The sequence below is a fragment of the Ammospiza nelsoni genome, chromosome Z, assembly GCF_027579445.1.
Source record: "Ammospiza nelsoni isolate bAmmNel1 chromosome Z, bAmmNel1.pri, whole genome shotgun sequence".
NCBI classification, from domain to species: Eukaryota; Metazoa; Chordata; class Aves; order Passeriformes; family Passerellidae; genus Ammospiza; species Ammospiza nelsoni.
The window spans coordinates 17838031-17855029 of record NC_080669.1 but is presented as its reverse complement, the minus strand read 5'-3'; the positions used below and the strand labels follow the sequence as shown (position 1 = coordinate 17855029).

Sequence of the window (16999 nt, the reverse complement as noted above, 5' to 3'; positions counted from 1 at the left end):
TTCTAGGAATTTGGGATGGGACTTTAGGAGGAAACTATTATTGTCCAGATTGTCTTGCAGAAATTATGGATTCTGTCAAGAAAAACTAGATATCTTCTATCCTCCTCACTTTTGGGGTTGTCAATTAAAGATTTTCCACATTTGTAAAAGTGCACAGCCTCACTTCCCATGGTAATATCAGAACTGGGCTGTCATCTAATATCTCAGGTTTAAAACAGGTAACAGTGGCTGCAAATTCCAAAAATAAAAAGTGAGAAACTAATTGAAGGGGACACTGAGGAAGTCCAGAGATAAAGGAATTTATGTGTGTTACTCAAACACTGATATCCAGATAGCCATGGAGCCAACCAAGCATTGTTATGGCAGCAGGAAGGGGCCATAAAGAGGTAGGGCAACATTTTTCTGAGACAAGTGTCCTTGTTCTGGCTCCTGGAGATAAGCACAACACCAGCGTCAGAGGTGCAGGAATGAGGCTGAGAAGTAGGTGGAATGGACTGCAAGGGGGGATCAAGAGCACCCAAGACCCTAAAGCCCCTAAATCATTTCCAGAAAGGTCTGGAAGAAGGGGCTGCCATAATAACCCACTTTGTATAGAAAGTGAGGAAATTAGCTCCAGGGCACATAAATTTTACTATAAAAAGGTACCCTCACAAAGCCTAGACACACATGTGCCCCAGGACCATAAACTTTCTATCAGCTGAGTTGATGGTGGAGCCAGGACCACTGATCTTTTTTCCTTTTTTCCTTCTCTGCTTCCTTTTTTCCTTCCTTCCACCACTTTTCTTTCTTTCTTTCTTTCTTTCTTTCTTTCTTTCTTTCTTTCTTTCTTTCTTTCTTTCTTTCTTTCTTTCTTTCTTTCTTTCTTTCTTTCTTTCTTTCTTTCTTTCTTTCTTTCTTTCTTTCTTTCTTTCTTTCTTTCTTTCTTTCTTTCTTTCTTTCTTTCTTTCTTTCTTTCTTTCTTTCCTTTCTTTCTTTCTTTCCTTTCTTTCTTTCTTTCTTTCTTTCTTTTTCTTCCTTCCTTCCGCCACTTCCGCCACTTCGCACTTCCGCCACTTCCGCCACTTCCTTCCGCCACTTCCTTCCGCCACTTCCTTCCGCCACTTCCTTCCGCCACTTCCTTCCGCCACTTCCTTCCTTCCTTCCTTCCTTCCTTCCTTCCTTCCTTCCGCCCACTTCCGCCACTTCCGCCACTTCCGCCACTTCCTTCCGCCACTTCCTTCCGCCACTTCCTTCCGCCACTTCCTTCCGCCACTTCCTCGCCATTCCTTCCTTCCGCCACTTCCTTCCTTCCGCCACTTCCTTCCGCCACTTCCTTCCTTCCGCCACTTCCGCCACTTCCTTCCTTCCGCCACTTCCGCCACTTCGCCACTTCCGCCACTTCCGCCACTTCCGCCACTTCCCCTTCCGCCACTTCCTTCCCTTCCTTCCGCCACTTCCTTCCTTCCGCCACTTCCTTCCTTCCGCCACTTCCTTCCTTCCTTCCGCCACTTCCTTCCGCCACTTCCTCCGCCACATCCTTCTGCCACTTCCTTCCTTCCTTCCTTCCTTCCTTCCTTCCTTCCTTCGCCACTTCCTTCCTTCCGCCACTTCCTTCCGCCACTTCCTTCCGCACTTCCTTCCGCCACTTCCTTCCGCCACTTCCTTCCGACACTTTCTTCCTTCCTTCCGCCACTTCCTTCCGCCACTTCCTTCCGCCACTTCCTTCCTTCCTTCCTTCCGCCACTTCCTTCCTTCCTTCCTTCCGCCACTCCTTCCTTCCTTCCTTCCTTCCTTCCTTCCTTCCTTCCTTCCTTCCTTCCTTCCTTCCTTCCTTCCTTCCTTCCTTCCTTCCTTCCTTCCGCCACTTCCTTCCTTCCTTCCGCCACTTCCTTCCTTCCTTCCGCCACTTCCTTCCGCCACTTCCTTCCGCCACTTCCTTCCGCCACTTCCTTCCGCCACTTCCTTCCGCCACTTCCTTCCTTCCGCACTTCCTTCCTTCTTCCTTCCTTCCTTCCTTCTTCCTTCCTTCCTTCCTTCCGCCACTTCCTTCCTTCCTTCCTTCCGCCACTTCCTTCCTTCCTTCCGCCACTTCTTCCTTCCTTCCGCCACTTCCTTCCTTCCTTCCGCCACTTCCTTCCGCCACTTCCTTCCGCCACTTCCTTCCGCCACTTCCTTCCGCACTTCCTTCCGCCACTTCCTTCCGCCACTTCTTCCTTCCCGCCACTTCCCTTCCTTCCTTCCTTCCGCCACTTCCTTCCGCCACTTCCTTCCGCCACTTCCTTCCGCCACTTCCTTCCGCCACTTCCTTCCGCACTTCCTTCCGCCACTTCCTTCCGCCACTTCCTTCCGCCACTTCCTTCCTTCCGCACTTCCTTCCTTCCTTCCTTCCACCACTTCCTTCCTTCCTTCCTTCCTTCCTTCCTTCCTTCCTTCCTTCCTTCCTTCCTTCCTTCCTTCCTTCCTTCCTTCCTTCCGCCACTTCCTTCCTTCCTTCCTTCCTTCCTTCCTTCCTTCCTTCCTTCCTTCCTTCCTTCCTTCCTTCCTTCCTTCCTTCCTTCCTTCCGCCACTTCCTTCCGCACTTCCTTCCGCCACTTCCTTCCGCCACTTCCTTCCGCCACTTCCTTCCGCCACTTCCTTCCGCCACTTCCTTCCGCACTTCCTTCCGCCACTTCCTTCCGCCACTTCCTTCGCCACTTCCTTCCTTCCGCCACTTCCTTCCTTCCACCACTTCCTTCCGCCACTTCCTTCCGCCACTTCCTTCCGCCACTTCCTTCCTTCCGCCACTTCCTTCCTTCCTTCCGCCACTTCCTTCCGCCACTTCCTTCCTTCCTTCCGCCACTTCCTTCCTTCCTTCCTTCCGCCACTTCCTTCCGCCACTTCCTTCCTTCCGCCACTTCCTTCCTTCCGCCACTTCCTTCCTTCCTTCCTTCCTTCCTTCCTTCCTTCCTTCCTTCCTTCCTTCCTTCCTTCCTTCCTTCCTTCCTTCCTTCCGCCACTTCCTTCCTTCCTTCCTTCCTTCCTTCCTTCCTTCCTTCCTTCCTTCCGCCACTTCCTTCCGCCACTTCCTTCCGCCACTTCCTTCCGCCACTTCCTTCCTTCGCCACTTCCTTCCTTCCGCCACTTCCTTCCTTCCGCCACTTCCTTCCGCACTTCCTTCCGCCACTTCCTTCCGCCACTTCCTTCCGCCACTTCCTTCCGCCACTTCCTTCCTTCCTTCCGCCACTTCCTTCCGCCACTTCCTTCCTTCCTTCCGCACTTCCTTCCTTCCTTCCGCCACTTCCTTCCGCCACTTCCTTCCTTCCGCCACTTCCTTCCTTCCGCCCCCTTCCTTCCTTCCTTCCTTCCTTCCTTCCTTCCTTCCTTCCTTCCTTCCGCCACTTCCTTCCGCCCACTTCCTTCCGCCACTTCCTTCCGCCACTCCTTCCGCCACTTCCTTCCGCCACTTCCTTCCTTCCTTCCGCCACTTCCTTCCGCACTTCCCTTCCGCCACTTCCTTCCTTCCGCCACTTCTTCCGCACTTCCTTCCGCCACTTCCTTCCTTCCTTCCGCCACTTCCTTCCGCACTTCCTTCCGCACTTCCTTCTCCTTCCGCACTTCCTTTCTTTCTTTCTTTCTTTCTTCTTTCTTTCTTTCTTTCTTTCTTTCTTTCTTTCTTTCTTCTTTCTTTCTTTCTTTCTTTCTTTCTTTCTTTCTTCTTTCTTTCTTTTTCTTTCTCTTCTTTCTTTCTTTCTTTCTTTCTTTCTCTCTCTCTCTCTCTCTCTCTCTCTCTCTCTCTCTCTTTCTTTCTTTCTTTCTTTCTTTCTTTCTTTCTTTCTTTCTTTCTTTCTTTCTTTCTTGTTTCTTTCTTTCTTTTCTTTCTTTTCTCCTTCCATATTTAATCCATCTTTTTTGTCTCTGTTCCTTTTCACAGTACCCTTTTATTCAAAACCACTGCCCTGTGCTTATATAGGAGGTCAGGGACAATAAAAGACCTATTTCCATGGAAGGTGTGTAATTTACTAATAAAAATTTGTACACTTTTGCAGATACTCTGACTTTTGCAATTCCTTTCACCTACAAGCATCTGCAAATCCTGGGTGTGCATTTTCCATTAAGGCTGGGACACCACAGACACACAACCATTGCCTATCTCCCCACTGGCCTATGCAGGGAGGGTTTTTAGGGGATTTTTGGTTTAGTTTGGTTTTGCCACAGAATCAAATTGCAATTCAGTTTGGACTGAACCATAGCACGATACAAAGACTTTTATGGTAATTACACAGGTCAGTACTGGTGTTATAATGGAGATCACCAAACACTGACAATTCATAAATACTGGAAATGCAAGAACTTCAGGCGGTACACTTGGCAAAATTTAGCTGAACTTTTACACCAGATAATGTCAGTAAGGCATTATATCTACAGAGAGTAGAAAAGATAAATTTGCGGCAAAAGTTTAACAAATATTGACAGATAGCAGTGGACAACAAAAACAATTCTTCAAACCTGAGTGTTGTATACCATTTGGTACCCATGCATTTGAGGTGGATGGATGGATGGATGGATGGATGGATGGATGGATGGAGGATGATTTCCATGCTGATTTTTTTCACAAGTACCTTCAGATAAAGAAGACTCACAAAGAGACTGCTTACCTGGCCTGGAAGACTCTCCCAAATGCTCCCTCCCCAATATCTCTCACATATTCAATGTTGTTCCTGGGATACTCCAGGCTAAGCAATTTTGGATTGAGGAGAAGAGGCATTGCGCTGGTACATGGGGTTGGGGTTGCAGCCGGTCCAGGAGCAGTTCGGAGGGCAGAGTGGTGAGAGTTGGGTGTCTCCGACTCTCTAAAACAACGGAGAGATTTTTGGTCAGTGTGTGCACAACCCTCAGTCCAGCTTCATCTCCTCCTGAGTTTATTTATTTGATGAGAAAAGAAGGTGCAGCAGGGCTACTGAAGGAACCTTGCAGCAAGGTGTCCATGTCCCTAGTCACCACCTTCTGCTCTGGCACAGGAGTTCAACAGAACTAACACTGGGCTGACACAAGCAGAGGGAGGGCTGCTGTCCCCTCACAGGTGTTCACAGGACTTTTCTCTCAGAAACAAGAAAGCTCTTTTTCCAAAGCAGCATTTCTTGCACTGAATTAAGTTCCAAGCTTTACCTTTTTTTGTTTTTCCACTGTTTTCGACGACGGCAGCAAACCAGGGTGATAATGCCAAAGATCACGACCAGGGCAAAGCTGGAGATGATCGAGATGATAACAGTCATGGAGTATGTAGGGGAAAATGGAGGAGGAGGAGGGGGAAGATTTAGAGTCTCTCCACTTGGTTTTCTTGTTCCCAGTGATAACAATGCTGTAATGCAAATAAAATCAGAGGGTTATGCCTCTGCTCATTTATAGAGCTTTCTCTAAGAGGAATTTACGAAGCTAACTTGTCACCCTGGAAATTACTGACATTACACACAGCCCTATGACCACATGAGAGGACCATACTAGGGAAGCTTGGCTTGCAGGAAGAAAAACCCATTTGTTTTGCCACATGAGAAAATCCAAGATCTGGTACGACCAATATATAGTGCCCATTAAGCTGGGAACACAGTTTTAGTATAGAATATTTGGAAGAGTTACAAATGGGAAGTTCACATCTAACAGTCTCAACAGTATTCAAATATAGTAATGTCTGCAGTGGGAAAGATCAATGGTGCTGTACAATGTAAACCACAATGTATCATGTGTCCTAAAAGGAATCTGCCGGGAGGACTGTAAGACCAAGTAAGTACAGAGTGATACTTTCCCAAAATATCCTCTTACCCCCAACAGTTTGCATCTCAGTGTCTTTATGGGGAAAATGTGGAAAACTAGTTTAAAGCACACTTAGATGAATTATTAGGGAAAAAATCACATAACTACCTGTGGAGTGCCTTCTGAGATATTCTAGAAAATGCTGTTCTCTGCATGCAGTGTTTGAGAACAGAAAGAAATTTAAACTCTTCTTAGTTGTCAGCTAAACTAAAAATTACTTGTGTTCACTTATGTCCATAGAACATAAGTGCAGTAAGTTTCCAAATGCAGTCTTATTTCTGAGCACTGAAATCCAGAAACTGGGAATCTTGGATGAAATATTTTAAAGAAATTTTCTGGTTTTGAACAAGAAATTACAGGAATACTTAGCTTCTACATCAAAAACCAAAGAGGCTTCCATCTTTTAATGGCTTATTTTTAGTTTAAATTGGGGAACTTGGGGGAGGGGAGGGGGGGAGGGCAGTCTTACTGGAAAAAATCACCCTAAACTAAACAACTAAACAACTTTGGAAAACAACCTGAAGCCCCACCTTCTAAACAGTGTGACAAATCAATTTTTCAGAGTACCACAGGACATTTCACTTCATCTTTAGCATTTTTATAACCTAGGGCAAGATGCTTGATTCATCTGTCTTTATTTTCCCCTCTTCATGGGGCACATTAAACCTTCTCATTAAAGATGCTGAGTGAATCTGTGAGAAGACCTAGAACTAGCTGAATCCAGAGGACAGAACAGATTGGTGTACCCAGGATGCAAACACCTAGCATGGCCCCGGAACAGCCACAGTGGCAGAAATCATAAAGTGCAGTTGCCTACCATCTCCACAGGGAGACACGCTGCAGTATTCCCAGGTCACAGCTGGATCCTTTGTGTAGCACCAGGGACGCTCATTCTCACCTCCTGGGTTGCGGCAGTAATTCTCAGCATCGGACAGCTCTGGGAAAACCTGAGGAGTCCTCCTGTGCATATGGGGAGCCTTGGGGAAGGAAGCAAATTGTATTAGTGTTTCAGCATAATTTTCCATGCTGTTATTATTAAAACAAAATTAAAAGAAAACCCAAAGGAGGGAAGCAAGACAGAGCCTTTGGTGAAACAGCCATTTGGTTGCCTGAAATGACAGAGAACACATCTTGACACAGTAAGGAGAACTTGCAGATTGAAATATGATGAGGTTATAAAATGAGCTCAAGAATGAAGGCAACTTGTTCCCTGCTCATCCCTTGCACTGAGACTGGGTTGCCTGACTCTGAGAAACTCCTTGGAAAAGCAAACCTCGAACACAGCTCTCCATTTGGTGCATCTCACACTGACACTCACCTGATCACTCCACTTCTGGCAGGGAATGCCAGATGCTGTGACATTGGCTGTGCCCTGGTAAAACTGGCCATTGCCACTGTAGCAAGTCCCTGGAAGAGAAAAACACCTGTAGGGTCAAAGCATTTCAGAACATGTCCTGCAGCAGATGCTCACAAGAATAAAGTTCATGTTGTTACGTGAGACCATCTGACAGCATCAGATGTGAAGCACACAGAAGGACTAGACAACACAGATAGGGTACTGCTTAGCCTCCTGTTTACTCTCTAATGGATTTTGCACTCAATACATAGGCAGAAATCTGGTAAAACTTCAAAGAGGGCACTGCAGCTCTCTCAGATTGAGAAAATAGGCCATGGGTCTGTGATGGTTGAGCTGCAGCTACATAGTTCACAGCACATCATGCAGAAAGTGCAGGGCAGAACCGCACTGAATCCACTCTAGCCAAACCAAGGCAGAAAGCAAATCACAGCACTGGTTCCATGATTCACAGCCTGCATTTTTACTGGGGCACTAATAGGAAGACACTCATATTCCTCAGGTTGGTAGCAGGGAGCTGGAATTCATAAGGGTGCCTTCCTCCTGCTTCTCTGCAGTGCTTATCCTCTTTGATTATTTGGAAACAGCCTATGATTTTCAGCATGCATGGAGACAATACCCTGAAATATGATCTGAACTATGATTTAAGGAATGGTATCAGTATAAAAGAATGTTCTTTATAATGAAGATAGTGTGGTCACTGCATACACAGGGCTTGTTCCAGCTGCAGAAAAATTAGGCAGAAAATCTTGAGATTTTACTGCAGGAATATGCATTAATGTCCTCACAGGACATATGTCCTCACATACACCTGTCCCCATAGGAGAGTTTAATGTATGCTGGCATAATCTAGGAAGCAGAAAGACAGCAGAGGAGATGCAGCCTTACAGATTTCAATACATAGTACCTAATTTCTAAACTCAGCTGAGCTGCGGCTAACATTGTAATAGATGGCATATATTAAGGTCCATTGCATTGTTAGCCTTGAAAAATTAACAAACCAGCACATTCTTTTGTCATAATTTTATTTTCTATTATGTTCATAATCTCACAGCTCAGGAATAAAGAAGAACAAGAAGAAACGTGATGTGTTCTAAAATAATGACTTTTTTAAGAAAATACTTTTCATCTTCTTGAAAGCTTTGTGTAAGGGTTGACCCAAATTTGACACAAGGCTATCTGTCTTTGTAGATTGTACTCTTTCTCATGTACCAGGACCATAGCCAACACAGCATCATGACTATCTGCTGTTTTCTTCTTGCACTCAGGTTGCAGTTGTATATCGTGATAGAATCTCAGCTTACTGAGGCTTCAGCAGGTAGCAGACACTATACACCTGTAGGTAGGCACACTGCCTTTAAAGTGTTAACTCCAGTCCAGTGAGCTTACACAAAAGATTGAGTTCATGTAGCCCTGAGGCATCTAAACACTTCAGTAGAGGATTTAAACCCATGACAAATGCAAAGTAAAATACTCTAAGGTGGATTTCTTTGGCTGATACATAAATACCATTTATGACTCACATTTGTAATAAGATAGCAGCCCCACATGACCAGCACCTGTAGCTCTGCAGAGGTGCAACATCCTAATCAGAGGTGTTAAACTGTCCTGGAACATACTTGTGTACCTGAGATGAGAATTTACTTGTTTCACATTCAAAGACAAGGAAAGCAGTGCCTGAAACATACCTCATGACACAGCTAGTAATAAACAAGGAAAAGATTTCTGCACAGATTTGAAATAAATGTCAGTGGTACACCTTAAAAGAATAATGTAGAGACCTTTAGGGGCAGGAGCAACACCAAGAACCTCTGAATCTTTCATACTCTGGAAATGCAGATGTTTTCATAGACTGTCTTCCTACAATGAGGACAGAGGAATAATATAGCTGGTCCACCTGGACATTAATGCATAATTTGATAATAAGCTAGAAAACAGTTCAGTTCATGCTCAACAAACCCCTGTGCACATAACAGTGGGTCTAAAGAAAAAAGAGGGGTGAATATTACTAAAATGTTACTATTATATCTTCCTGGTTCATGACTGAATAGTGTACATTTATGCAATGCCACTCTGGGAAAATGCTGTGGAAGCTGAACAGAAAAGTTCATGCATACACAATACACAGGAGACAGAGGTTATATCCTGAAACAACTGTGGGGAGACTGAAGCCGCCCCACAAATGCTCCTGTCATATGCTGACGCCTCTCTCTTGCGGTTCCTCCACCAGGGCAGGGATGGCTGCCCTTGCAGGCTGTAGGCACTGGCCCAGAGGGTTCTGAACCCCTTGTCTCCATGTCTGCATCACCAGGCCCCTAGGTCTGGGGTTGTCAGGTGAAGCCAAGATCCTTCCATGAGAGAATATACCCAATATTCTTTATTTCCTTTTTTTTTTTTCACTTTGCCTCTCTCTGCATACATAAGGTGTGAACCACTGCAAAATCTGCAAACCTCACCTGCTTAGATGCCTGGCAAAAGAGAGATTCCTTTTTCCAATGAGGCAAGGTCAGTGGCTGAGCTTGAAACTGCAATTGCACACGAGTGCAAGAGTTGGGTGTGCATGCTTCAGCCACAACCAGCAGCAGGGGGGAGCCTGACAGAAGTCAAAGCAGCACTGCAGGACATGTCTGGGTCTCACCACTGGCCATGGGAGGCTCATACAAGAAACAGCCAGACTTCAGAGGTGATTTGAGGAGAGAGCTGGGAGCTTAAGGTCTTGCAAGGCCAGCCTATTGTTAACATACAAGGCTGGAATGACCTCAGAATCAGAAATCCAAATATAGATAGAGGGGAATGATAGGCAATGGGTAGATAGAAAAGGAAACAGCTGGAGAGAAGGGTACCATCTAAAACCAGCATGCCTATCTCATAAAAAGTTACCAGCCCATGGTCTCCCCAACCTCCAAAGAGCTGGAAATGTGTTTCCCCATGCCTCAGTCATGGAAACCCAGATATTCCTCAGTAACATCTAAATTCAGCCAGCCAGGACCAGCAGAAAACACAAAAACATGTGCAAATGGCAGCTTCAATAAAGAATATTCTGTCTCTAAAAACATAGAGTCTGGAGCAGTCTACTTACTGGTTATATTCTCCTTCTTAAAATCTGTAAAAAGACAAGACAAGATGTAAGGAGGGATTGTCTAGGAAGCAATATCACCAGATGCTCACTTAGAAGCATGTTACAGGAAAAGATTCCCTCCCTAGCAGTGCTTAAACAGCTTAATTCTTTGTAAAGGCACCTAAGTGGCAACTTTGCTATCATTAAGACTGTTTTTCAGGATTGTTATGATCTTCCCAGTAAAGATCCAGGCTTTATTTATTTGAGGGATTTTTCCCACACCCTGGTTGCATGAGAGAGGCAAACAGCAACAGCAGCCACCACAATTCCATGCACAGGAGGTGCTGACAGGACCATACCCACCATCAGCTTTTACTTTAGCTGTAAATTATGGATCGTACCCTTCCCCTCTCCCTTACCAAGAGCACAGTTCTCTGGACAATCAGCAGCATGTGCCATCTTACCAAAGAAAGGGATGCGGGTACAGGAGCTGGGACTCTGGTGCAGGCTGGGCAACCTGTTGCATTCAGGAAGAGTGAGCAGCATCAGACCTGGCTTGTAAATCCCCTTCTGAGAGTTCTCCTCCATTGAGAGCCATTCCTTAAAGCAGTAGAGATCCTTTACAGCAAGGCAATTCTCTCTACGTTGTTTTGCAAAAAACAGTGAAATACAGCTGTCAATGGCTTGAAAAAAAAAGGCTGCACTTAGCAGTGAAGTGCAGGGGTTATCAAGCTGACAGAAATCCATTAATGGGGTGACACTTCTTTAAAGCCAGAGTGTCTGGCTCATAAACCATAAAAGAAACTGTATGAAATGCAACAGCTTCCTTTAAGAAACATACAAACCTACATTTTTAATGAAGCAGTGTTATGCTCAAAACACAACACGCACCAAACTATGAGGAGTTCATTCCAATCTTTTTCTACAGATTTTTTTCACATGTTCTTCTAATAAACATCATAGAATCATAGAATGGTTTGTGTTGAAAGAGACATCAAAGATCATCTATTTCCAATTTCCTGCCATGGACAGGGGCAGCTTCCACTTGACCAGGTAGCTCAAAGCCCCATCCAACCTGGCATTGGACACTTCCAGGAATGAGGCATACACAGCTTCCCTGGGCCACCTGTGCCAGTCTCTCACTATCCTCACAGTAAATAATTTCTTCCTATTATTTAATCTAAACCTCTTTCAGTTTGAAGGCATTCCCCCCGTCCTGTCACTACATGCTCTTGTAAATAGTCTCCTTCTCATTTCTAGTTAGAATTTTTCAATATATCCTAAAACCTCACTTGGCTTCTGTCATCTACTAAAAGCAAAAGGTGAGCTGCAATTCTTAACCTTCTTATATTAGATATTTGCATATACTTTTAATCTCACTGAATAAAACCCCAGAATTTTTTAATTGTGTCTACAGGCAACAACTTTAAATCCATTTTTTTCTCTATAGATATCTGCAAATTGCCTGGTAAAAAAGTGACCTGTCTCCCACCTAATGTGTTGCCTCCATAACAATGTGAAATATTCACTGGCAAGAAGTGCATTGGATTTTTAAATGGGCCTTATATGAGAAATTGTTTGTGGAAAAGGGCGAGGTAGAAATACTTGCACTAGAAAAAAAGGAAAAGAAAAAAAAGAAAACACACCATTCTGGGAAATTTGTGGATTTATTATATTGGTCAATTTATCAGTGATTTGCTTATTTATGTAGCCATTCTTGAGAGCCTGAGTTACAAAATCAACTTTAAGGTCATGTGCAGAGATTTCTTTTGCACAGCTCAGCTGGAGCCTTTCCCAGATCCACAACTCATCACACAATGATGCAGAAAGCAAAATGTACTTCTGGGATGTGTGGGGAAGGATTTAGCCAAATTCACCACCTGGTCGGTTGATGCAACCTCCTTAATTATACAACAATTTTGGCAAGAGCAGATGGTCATGAACGTCAGCAATGGCTAACAACCCTCTAAAGCACCTGAAGGAAGGGGGTCATTGAGAATTCTACTAGAGAAACAGCTTTTCTGCAACAGTAATGGATGCCCCTCAATTCAGCAGGCTGAAGTCATCAATTCCCAGGTACTCTGTGCTTGGTTTTAGCCAGTCCTGGCTTATTCCTTCCTCCCTTCCATGGAAGCCAGAATGCGGCCAGATGGCAAGTTTATTTTTTTTATGTTAAACAACATGTGGAACAGGAGTGACCTTGTGAAGTAAAGAAATACTTAGATAGGGAAATGAGAAAAACTTGCATTTGAAGCACTGGCTGAGACCTGGGAGATCTGGACTGAATTAGCTCTGTTCATTGCTGGATCCCAAGCACCGTTAAATAAGCCCTTTTTTCAGTCTTCAATTGCAAAATGCAGAAGACCATTCTTCTGCAGCACTGTCTGCTCCAGGGCTAAAGGAAGGTTATCTGCGCCCTGGAAGAGTGGTAACACAGCCAGAGGGAGGGTGGTCAGTCACTCCTGGATGTGTTCACACCGCTGTTGTAGCACCCAATGCTGCGCACAGAGGGTTTGCTGAGGCAAAGATTACTTCAGGTTATTATTAGAAATGTTATGTCATGGAAATGACAGATGGACAAAGAGCAGTAATGGCAGAAGATAGCAAGTGTGCCAGTAGTGTTTCTAGGGAACACAAGAGACTATGTAAGGGGAGATGGGGACACACAGACCCAAACAAGGAAAAACTTTCCCCAACACAGGACTGTTCCCTACAGCCTGATCACTTCCTATCAGCAGTGATTGAAACAGAAACTGGGGGTTGTTCTGCTATTGCAATAGCAGCCAGCAACAAGAGGCAGATGTAATCAAGAATTATGAGATGAGATATCACTTTCCCTTAAAAACTCTCATTTTAATCCATTTGCATCTAAATTTACATTGAGTGAACTTTTCCCATGTGGTTTTCTTGTGTTTCATTTCATCCTATTTTACCCCCCAATTACTTTTAGAAAAGTTTTACTCAGCCTGTCAGTTGTTATTCTTGCTAGCTAGCTTCCAAACAAAATGAAATTAAAAAACAACATAGAAAAGAAAAATTGGTGCAGAAAATAAATAATAATATGCAAATACATGGTCATATATTGAGGGCAGTATGTCCCTGAAAAACTGGGAGATCTCTCCCGCATTGGAGAGAGTTAAATTCTTACTCATGAAGTATTTCAGCTGAAAACTTGTGTAGTCTAGCCAGCTTCTGCAGAAAGCTATAAAGTTGTCAGTAAAAAGAAGTTAAGAGAACTGGAAAGTGACCAAGACCATGTGAGATGTCTTCAAGAGCCCCCAGACCTCTCTCAGCCATAAAGAAGTCCATAAGATGTCTGAGTTATCAAAAGGAGTATTGGGCTCTGGAAGAACTGCTGTCCAGCTGATGCTCTCTGAGGACAGGAATCAGGAAGGATGCTGTTCCAGAACTTTTCTTATAAAGAAAGCTGCATTAAAATTAGGGTCAAAGGAGGAAGGCATAATTAATAAAAACCAACATTGACTCATGGATTTGAAGAAAAATGGTTCCAGGCAAGCCCATTAACATTTAGATATATTAGCAGATGTTGTAACTGTTAGCTCAGGTGCATCAAGATCAAGTGAATATTTATGTTAGTTTATACAATTCTGACTTTAGAAGTGCCCCAGAAGTACAGGTCTTCAGTCAAATCACTGTGAGTTCTGGTCCTGCAGGGCCACTCATGGGCAGGGGTAAATGAAGCAAGGCCAAGATCTAACTGAAATACTTTGCAGAGCAATATGCAAAACCCTTAGCTGACTAATGTGTTGTTAATGCATGTGTGGCTGAGATACAAATACTGTCACAGGTCTTGAAAAAAGGCAGAGTGGTCATGTATTTAAGGGCACAATGACAAAGAGCAGAATATTGAGGTGGCAGGGAGGAGCCTGCCAGCAAAAAGCAAATGGTAGTACTTGGCTGCATTATTATCTCTGGATAGTAGCACATAATAATGTTTCCTAGGATATAAGGCAGCATAGGTACCAAGTAGAAAGCCAAATGTATGGTCAATATTCACAGTGGGATTTTCCTCTGCGCCTTTGTTTTAGAGGTGTTAAAGGAGAAGCAACAAAAAAGGTCCCAATTACAAAACCAACATGTTGCCAATTGTCTTAAAAAGCCCCTACATAACTGGAGAAATTATTGCCATTAGACATCAGCCACAAGTCCATCCAGCAGTGTGCTTGCCATGTCTGTAGAAAAGGTTTATATTCTTATTTGGGACACTAGAGCTGGGGCTACTCTTCCAGTAAATGCAGATCTGAATATTATTTTAAAATGTGTTTCAAGGGGGACAAGATCAAAGCAGTGCACTTTAGGCAGGGATGTCAGCTGCCCAAATCTGGTATGGGTTATGACTACTCTTTTAGGGGCTGAACATGACAGGAAAAAGAAAGCTTCACCCTGCTATGTGTGTGCGGGGCTGTCCTCTGCAAAGCACAGCAGGCAATCATAATTCTGTTTCAGTTAAAAATAACCAAACCTGGACTGGGCAGAAGAGCAAAAGCTGTGTGCAGGGCTCGGGAAAACCTGTTTTAATCTAGTGAGAGAATTTGGGAAGGATGTAAAATTTCACTGCAAAGAGGAAAGAAAGAAACTCGCCTCCATGACCATGGTGGGAGGCCAAGGAGCAACGAGGAAAGGGCTGCTCAGGAGGTTGTGTAAGGAGAGAGTAGTGTCTGTCACTGGGATGTGTTTACAAATACCTGTCAACAGTAGATTAGCTATAGTAAGAGATGCTTTGGACTCCTCAGGTTCCCTGTCAATTTCAATGCACATTTCTCTGCATACAGAAGGATACAATAACCACATTTTAGTTTTGGTTTTATCAGGTTCAGCTACACAGGTAATGTCTCTGGTCTCATCATTTTTGTCACATTTTTGTCATAGCAGGAAGTACTAAATGATTGATATATTGCCTCAGCCAGATTTGTTGCATCTTCTGGAGCTGCATTTAGTCAAAATTTGAAAGAAGCAATTACTCTTTATAGTAATAAAAAATATAGATACTGGCCTAGTAAGATAACAATAACAGAAAACAACATGAATTATTGAAACTACTTATGCAATTCAAATGGATACTTCTTTTCAACACAATCCTCCAAAACCTGATGTAATGTAGAGGTCTGGACTTCAAATTCAGACCACACCCTAGCAATGAGCACAGTGAGAGCTGAATCAGTCTGTGTGTACAGAGGAGAGAGCAAAGGGAAAGCCTGTGCAAAGCTAGAGGGCCCAGCTTCACTCAGCTTCACTTGCTACTGCAAGCAAGCCTGGACAGTCCCTCACCACTCCCCTGCTGCATACACATCCCCACAAAATGAAAGTGAAATATGAGCATGTTTTTCTTCATTTACCTGCACACTGGCTTTGGAGCTGGCCCAGCTCCCGAGGGATTGCACTCCTGGAAGATGTAGTTACACAGCAGAGACTCAGCAGCCGGTTGGCAGAATGAACTCACCATTTTCAGTTCAGTCCAGGCAGTGTGCACAAGCAGCTCTTGGGTCTCCTCTGGGTCAGCATACGAGGAGTTGAAGAAAACAAGAGCATTCTTCGCCAAGATAGCACTACACACCTCACCTCTGTATGTGCTGCAGTAGCCTGCGTCACCCTTGTACAGCTTGCTGTCGGGGACAAGAGCACACACACAGAGACACAGAGTAAGCTCACAGACCTAAACAGCTGCAGGAGCACAATGGCCCTGTTTCTGAATAAAGTGGCATGTGTAAAGCTAACAGAGGGCAGAGGACATGGTAGATGTTTATACCCCTAAAACCAGCTAATATAACACAAGAATGAACATTCTGCAGGGTACCCTGCTACCAGCCCAGGTGAGCTCCAGGGAGGAGGCTCTGACCAAGTGTTGTTAAAGTTGTAAGTGGACTGAAGGCTGAGCAATCACAGAGAACCATGACCTAGCATGGCCCCTTACCCTGCCCCTGGGCTCTAGTGGGAAAGTACTTTACTTTCCTGCTTCCCTGCTGTAGGGATCAGCCATGCTGCTTGCTTGCTTTGCTTGCAGTTCTGTGATAACTCAGGATTTTTCACTCTGCTGTCTAACAAGAGTTAGAGTTTAATGTAAGATCGACTTGATGAACAGGAGCCAGGTAAGTTCAACCCATCGTGTACCAGGGAGTTTTACACAAGGTCAGACCAAGCTCCTGCCTGCCCTTCCAGAGATCCTGCACCACTCCTGACCTGTCTTTCTTCCACACCTTTAACTGGGGATCTCAGAGATGAGGAAGGCACAAGTCTTTGTGTTTTCCTTCCTGGTGTTTTTCTGCAAGATGCATCTTTTCACCACATCTCCCATTTTGCTAAGTCCTGACACATAGCATGGAGACAGAGCTATGCAGGAGCAGTAAAATCGCAGTAGGGTCATCTTCTTTCAGGGCCATTTATCATTCCCATGTTATTTGTATCTGGAAGGAGATCTCTCCCCCCTCCCTTCCTCCCTTCCTCCCTTCCTCCCCATGGCCATCAAAAGCAAGCAGCAGGGCAAGGGCAGTGCACAGACCAGCCATGCTTCCAGTGGCTCCCACAGTCACCCACCAGCAGCCAGGACTGCAGGTGAGGAGGTGCCCTCTGCCCAGGCAGCCCGTGGGTAATGCAGAGTCCTGGATACGGGAGGCAAAGCTGTGAAAACAGACTGCCTGTGTGTGGGGCATGGCCAAATCAGGGCAGAGAGGAGGCTGGGTGCAGCTGTCCCCACTGCCATTCGGTCAGTGTAACTGGGGTCAGAGAGTTCAATTCACAACATGCCAACCATTTGGAGCAGTCAACAGAGCTATTTGTATCTTTGCCTTTTACTTCTTTCCCT

At 44.7% G+C, this 16999-nt stretch overlaps 1 protein-coding gene across 1 annotated transcript in view; it reads right to left on the bottom strand.

Annotated features, from left to right (window-relative positions):
- Positions 1-16999, bottom strand: part of MUSK (muscle associated receptor tyrosine kinase) — a 54688-nt gene that overhangs the window by 7840 nt on the left and 29849 nt on the right. Inside the window, 7 exon segments of the mRNA XM_059492658.1 lie at positions 4615-4724; positions 4726-4749; positions 4751-4799; positions 5126-5318; positions 10201-10224; positions 10644-10819; positions 15537-15803. Coding sequence (XP_059348641.1) covers positions 4615-4724; positions 4726-4749; positions 4751-4799; positions 5126-5318; positions 10201-10224; positions 10644-10819; positions 15537-15803 — 843 coding nt within the window.